At 35.7% G+C, this 7500-nt stretch overlaps 1 protein-coding gene across 1 annotated transcript in view; it reads right to left on the reverse strand.

Annotated features, from left to right (window-relative positions):
* The window catches only part of LOC138865501 (BRO1 domain-containing protein BROX-like), a 10384-nt gene that overhangs the window by 1401 nt on the left and 1483 nt on the right, over positions 1-7500 (reverse strand). Inside the window, exons 2-9 of the mRNA XM_070136157.1 lie at positions 6209-6409; positions 5947-6042; positions 5598-5776; positions 5114-5289; positions 4769-4850; positions 3690-3840; positions 3162-3333; positions 1-1448 (exon numbers count right to left, since the gene is read on the reverse strand). The exon at positions 1-1448 is cut by the window's left edge and continues 1401 nt beyond it. Of these exons, the coding sequence (XP_069992258.1) occupies positions 1344-1448; positions 3162-3333; positions 3690-3840; positions 4769-4850; positions 5114-5289; positions 5598-5776; positions 5947-6042; positions 6209-6409 (1162 nt within the window). The 3' untranslated portion in view covers positions 1-1343. The remainder of the gene's footprint in view (positions 1449-3161; positions 3334-3689; positions 3841-4768; positions 4851-5113; positions 5290-5597; positions 5777-5946; positions 6043-6208; positions 6410-7500) is intronic.

The raw sequence follows: 7500 nt of genomic DNA on the forward strand, positions 1-7500 counted from the left end.
TATTTGCCTGAACATCATTTGACCCAAGAAAATAAAAATTTGGCCATTTTCTTTCTCGTTGCTGGGTGTGTTACGGAAACATTAACTAACATGTCTAGAACCAGATTAAGACGACACCATAAAACAAGATGTCTCTTATCAATGTCACTCAAAATGGTGTTCATATGAAGCCTTCAAATATTTTCTTCATTTTACAAAATATATGAGATGGATTATTTCCCTCAAATATCTGGCCCTGATTACCATTTATAAGTTTAAAATATAGTTTAGCAGTAATCACTTTAGTGTCTTTCATACCTCATATTATGTGTTATAGATAATGAAAAGTAGCAGTCATTTATGACTGCACTTTATATCTCACATTCCACAAATTACTTGATACCTAAACATATAGAATTGCGTTCTTTCTGTCAAAGAATGACCATATCCTTTATCTCTGCTCACATCAGTAACTACTTCCACTAGTGATTGTAGTGACAATGGGAGATGTCAAACCAACAGAAGGAAATGCTGTGTTATTGGAATTGTACTGTGCATTAAAACGGAACACAATCATAATGAGTATTGGTCAATGAAAAGATTATGAAGTTGTAGGCCTTCTCCAAGCTTGAATTGTAATGACAAATCATAACAAATTACCAAATCAAGTTCACTACAAAAGGAATAGATTAAGATGAATACATTATTACGATGAATAAAAAATAAGAGTGTATGATATATTTGGATGTTTTCGAAATATGCTTAAAGTGAAAAATTATGCATCAGATTACCATATACAACCTCTGGAAATTTCCTTCCTTTTAACTTGTTATAATCCTCTTTCTCCCTGGTTCTATAACATAGTAATTACATTGAAATTAAATTTCTATAAAATCTAACGTGATGTACATATTGAAAATGTGATTATTTTCCACAATACATCTGCAAGTGCATGTGTGAGTTTTTTCATCTATTCCCTTGATGCTTTTCTCAAATCTTAGTACAACAGCAAATGGCTTATAGCTGAAGGACAACAATAATAATAATTATAATCATAATTTTTCAAAATTCATGTACATAATAATCACATCTGGAATACACACATATTTTTTTCTACCTTTGGTTAGGCTAGGGCAAGTAAAAACAATCTTGCCACAAAGTATCTAGAAATAAGTTTAAGTAAACATTAATTCACCTCTCAAAGACAAGTAGAAAATTAACGTCATTTCCAAGACATTCTCTCTACAGGTGATACATTTCTAAATCCTAACCCCCCCCTCCCCCCCACAAAAAAAGAAAAAAAAATACATAACCATGAGTCATGACCTACAATCACTCATGGCAACCGTCCACACACAGAGAGGCTACATCACGGAGCATCCACTGTTGTTTTTGTGGTCCTTGGATGACTGGTGGATGTCGGCTTCCTTGACTGGCGGCAGATCCCCTTCTGCTTTCTGGGCAGACTTCTGTAATTCAGAGAAAATTGTATTCAAGTAATGCAAACTCCTGGACAAAAAAAAAAATAAATAAATAAATAAATAAAAATAAATAAATAAATAAATAAATAAATAAATAAATAAAATAAAAAAACAGGAACATAGAAAAAAAAATCTGATAACAATAAAGGACATACACGTTTCACTATGCAAATCAATTGCTATGTTAATCCATGGTCACTTGAGCATCTTACTGCCTGTAAATCTGCAATAATGTCTGCAACATCCTAGAAAGCAGTCATCAGGCGAGACCTTGTCAGATGTGATCATTTATTCACATCAACTGTTTTACATGGGCAAACTATATCATTTGTAAGAAACTGGTGCAACTAATGAAAAGAACTGGCATCTGACTGAAAATATTGAATACTTTTCTGCTTATAACGTTGATCATATCATTTATCAATCTTTTATTTTAATCACCCACTATTTCTAACTGGACTATGACAATGACATTACCACTGTTTACAAGAAATCCAAATCAACTAAGTCCTGCTCTGACCCTGATAAATATCTTCTCATGTTTCTCTCCTCACTTGCACAGGATTGTTCTTTACATCTCCAAATACTATATGAAGTGGATACTGAGAAAAAAAAAACTAACAAGGAAGTAAATATGACTTACATAATATAATAACACTTATATCAGCTAAAGCCTTAACTTGAAGCATGTCATTTCTGTTTAGATTATTATTTTGTATCTTTTGTAAAGTATTGTACATAACATTCCCGATATTACTGCACGGTAACAATAACTCGTAAGTAAGAATAACATTTGCAAACTTTGATCTGCAGAGGCACCTGGCATTTCTAATACTAAAGACACTGCTAGTTAGATATCAAGACCCATTTTCAAAATAGTGCACTTAGACTAGCATACTACACACAAAGCATAATTCTCTACATAATCTCCCATTCTGGATATACACTCTAAGCCTATGCAGTCTAAAGAACCAATGTACTACACCTGAGCACTTTAACCAGCCCACCTTACACGCGCCATCGGGCTTCCAGGAGGCATTAGCTCTCGAGGCAGACTTGGGGTCCTGCTTATTCTGAGCTCTGGTAAAAACCCATGATTATGCCAGAAAGCATTAGACACACTTGAAGGTACTCACTTTGGAAATTGCCAAACATGAATTGTCCTAATATGCATCACAGTCAGAGAGATACAAATTATATAGGGGTCAAGATGAGCAATATCATTCTCTATTATCAATTCCGAAAATTAATAATCATTGTAGTACATGCAAACTCATATACAGAAAAACATACGTAAACACATAGACACACAAAAAAATTACAACACACACACACACACACACAAATATATATATATATATATATATATATATATATATATATATATATATATATATATATATATATATATATATATATATATATATATATATATCAGATTACCTGAAACAATAACATTAACATCTCCACCTATCAAAGCCTAACACAGGCATTCAAACACCTTTATAAAACCATCTTAACCTCTCATCATATAAACACACCTCCCCTCCAATTAACAAAGCGCAACTTCAAAACAGAGAACATCAAACCATCTTCATTCTGAATACATAGACCCTTCCCAGCACCACAAACACACATACACAGAAGCACATACAACAAACTCACTCAAAGGACACCTATCTAAGGGCCTGAAACACTGACCGAGTTAGCACCGGCGTCTTCTGCGAGGTTCTTGGTAAGGTCAAAGGCCGCGTAGGTGACTGGTGACCAGAGAGGAGCCGCAGGGGGGAGGGTGTAGTCATCAGGCGAGACTAAGCCATATGTGGCTCTGAGTTCCAGCTGGGGGGGGTCGTAAGGGACCTTCTGGTGATAGCTGCAGAGAAACAATCCTTTGTAGTTCAACATTTGCAAATATGAAAAGAAGGAATATCTATAAAACTGTTCATTCTATGACCTGAAAAAGGTTTAATAAATTGTAAGAAATAATACTTGAAACAGTAAACTGACTGATTTTCATAAGTTTTATGTCTGTGATAACCTACTGAAGGCAAGGCAGAGCCCTTATACACAAGCTTAATACTGGCACTGTCAGCACTGCCTGATTGGATGCTATTCCTGGAATCATCCATAATCCAATTTGGGTATATAAACACATGGCACATGGCAGGGACACAGAAAATAATATACCAAAAAAATAATTCTTTCCCTGCAGATCTTATTTCAACTTACATCATCCCATTCTCTCTTTCACACTTCTCCAAGGTCCTTGCAATGATGGGAGCAATACGGCGGAAGAACTGATGTTTCTCTGGCTTTGCCTGTGTACCCGGCCCTTTGGTTTGGCCATATTCCTTGCACATTTCTGCGGCCAGTTCATAATCTGCAAAAGGGTAAAATAAAAACAGAGATGGTCATCATTACGGAAGTAGCATCAAGGAATGATTAAGAAGAACTAAATAGCCATCTCAATATTATACAGTTAGTACAAACCAAAAAAGAAAATGTGATAGAAGTATTGCATACTTTTATCTAAGAACATATGCACTTGATTAGATTTTGAAAGTTCTTCAATATCTAACCAAAACATATGACATTCAGGACCACATGGCCCATTTTTTGCTTCTTATTCTAATAAAGAAGAGAGAGAGAGAGACCTCAAACCACACCATGATATACATTGTTGTAGGAGACACAATGAGTATTTCACAGTTGAAATTTTCTTACATCTTTAAAAGGTCTCAGGCTGAGGCATGTGGTGCAAAACCCTTAGAATGTAATCTGTTATTTTACCCCCTAGTTTTTCTCCTTATTTACTGGTGTCTTTTGGGCTTTTCATTTATTCCTTGACTCTCTTCTCTTTCCTTTTTGGGTTAAAAATGGATTTGTTCCTTTTACTTTTATCCTTCCCACCATTTGTATTCTCATCTGCTTCTCTTTTTCTTTAATTGTTATACCCAAATGTGATACGGATAGATACAACTAATGCAGGTCATTCTAATCATCATGATCATCTAATTCAAAATTATACAAAAGTATCGACCAAACATAAGTAAGAAAAGCAAACATCTGACATCATATGCACAATGATTGCTAGATGTAGCATTACACAAACAATCAATACTACTACTTAAATTTGCAATGCAGCAAAGGTAAATATTCACAAACCAATAATTTTAGCAAATACTTCTTTGTATATAGCACAAAAAAAAATATATAACAAAAAGAAAGGTTCTCTAGACAGAAAATATCAAGCAATAGGGCAATATCGGCAAGCAACACAAAATGACCCAAAAGAATGCCATACTCACTCTTTTTGGATTCTTGCAGTGAGCGGATGGCGTCTCCGCATTTGTCCTGGTTCAGCATGTTTTCTCCAGCATAATTGTAAGCCTAAGGGAAACATCAAGACCAGTTCTAGTGTACTGTTTACTATGGAGATGATGTAAATGAATACATAAAAAGATACATTACTTCACACACACATACACATACACATACAGACATGCAGTTACAATCACACACACTCCTAAGTACACACACACATGCACCTACAATCAGACACACTCACTGAAATGTATCACACAGATACACACTTATATGTACCCACACACATATATTCACATACAAAGAAAATGAGTAAAATCTGTTCTTACATATGCTGAATAGAAAGCTGCTTTTAATCGTAAATATTTCGTCCAATGGCCAAATGTCTTCTCATCCAGTGATGTGATGGAATCAGCCGCTGTTGTAAACATTTTGGCAGTTTCGTTTGAAAGTGCAGAAATCAATCCAGGATTGTGCTTTAACTCCACAGCTCGAGCTATTGTCACTGTAAATACATAGAATCTTTATCATGTTTCCCTATGAACTACAATTATTGGGAGTACTTATTCTAAATAATAATAGTGACAATAAATGCATGGGAATCACAAGCACGATGTTTCGTTTTGCACCAATACATGCAACAAATTTACCATACATTGGACCTTATTTGCACAATTAAAAGTTTATATAAATGTTTTTGTTTTTGTTATTTCTATTTTTGGTCCAGTTTTCTTTTTCTTTTTCTTTTTGAAATATAAGAGGTCCCTTTAATGGTAAATCAATTTCTAAATCTAGCTCCACAGAAGACCCTACCTTCTTGGGCTTCTGCTGTAGCCTGGTTGAGGTAGGCTGTGTGTACTCTGGGGTCCCCATCACTCCCTGCCTTGGGAGTCTCAAGGAGTTTGTTCACCCATTCCTCTTGGGCGTACTTCAGGAGTCCTGCGCCACGACGAAGGCTACGATGGACGATCTTGGCTTCATCCATGCTCACTCTGGTTAGATAAAGGCATAGTGTGGAGTTTTATAGCTGGGTTTCGTTAGTTTTGAATAGGATGGCCACCTGCCTTATATAGTCAGAAAAATATACAATACCTTATAATTGCCAGATTATACTACTGTCTCCAAAATGATGAATCGTTACATCATAAAGAAATAGACTTACTCTTCCTGAGCAGCCACCTTGCTTGCATGCTTCATATACCAAAACGCTGCATTCTGAAGCACTGACACAAGCTCGAATATCGCATCAAAGTGAGCCCTGTTTACGCGAAAAAAAGCTATTACAAAGTAATTCCATCCCAAGTCTATGACTGGAACAAAATTCTCTTTGTCTTCAAATTCTTATCAGCTAAATATGGCAGTTAATTCAGTTTCAGTACCCAGTACAATCAAATTACAATCTGATTCTCCTAAAGTAAGCTTACTCAGGAGAGTTGCCCAGCATGGAGTGGGTCCAACGGAAGCGCACAGAATGCCTCAGCTTGCTCCAGTCAGAGCCCTCTGGTGCTTCGATGAGACCTCGCAGCAGGGCAAGGTAGAGCGTCAGTGCTGGCTCCACCACGTCGATCTCATGATTGGCATCTGGGAAGAGTTCCAAGAGCCGGGCTCTTGCCTGACGCAGGTCACTGAGATCAAAGTAATGTTATTAGTAAAAAATAATAATGGAAATTTCTAAAGTCTAAATTCTGTAATGTATTTAGATGTAGTATACAACACAAGCCAGTACAGCTAAAATGTATATGCATAACATGCAAAACAAACAAAAAGCTATAATATTTGAAATATATCAGTTAAAAGTTACATCATAGGAAACAAGAAAAAAGGGGCAAAAATACTAACAACTACCGTGACAGCTGAATGATATAGCTAATATGAATAACATAATAATAACAAAGCAACCACAAAAATGACAATGACAATAACAACAATAACAACCTAACAATTGCAATAATAATCATCTTCATAAGAGTGGTAAATACAGGAACAATAACATTCACCAAAACAAACAGCCAACAATTTCAAAATCCTACTGGATTTCATTTTCAGGAGGATCCAGGAGCCTATTGAAACTGTGGTCTCACACCAACGACAGAAAATGGTGCACGTACATGCATCCAGGGTGAAATGTTCTGATGTATAAAGGATGCAAAAGTGTCACTATCATTTTATCTATCAGTTTATAACTACAATCAAAAATTTTCCAGTATCTATTTAAATTTCTTCCTTGTTTTGTGATGTACGGAAAATGTCAAGTTCAAGGAATATGGAGTGACAAGAAAATTAATTACACCACTCAGTAAAGCAGACGATTCTAAAAGATTTTCCCTCTCTACCATCTCCATCACAAATTAACCTTAAATCCTTAATAACAGATCTTTTACAATACCCAATCTCCCACTCCAATATCTACAGCTGGGCCATCCTGAGAAAAGTGCAGTCACAAGTTGCACAATAGACAACGGCCAAACCAGACAACATAACACTAGCTATTGTGAAGAAACTCTACGACAGGAAACAGACACTCATTCTCTGCCTCTAAATGAACCTGAATTGAACTGAACTGAACCCTAACCATCCTGGCTTAATCCACCTTACTGAGCCGATGTGGATGGAAGTGAATTATTTGCTTATTGAATACAAGCATACATACAGTGTGTACTATAGTTAATGTCAATAAAACCATAATTCTGCCTAAAAGTTCCATGTTGCTGATATT

This window comes from Penaeus vannamei, chromosome 21, assembly GCF_042767895.1.
Source record: "Penaeus vannamei isolate JL-2024 chromosome 21, ASM4276789v1, whole genome shotgun sequence".
NCBI lineage: Eukaryota > Metazoa > Arthropoda > Malacostraca > Decapoda > Penaeidae > Penaeus > Penaeus vannamei.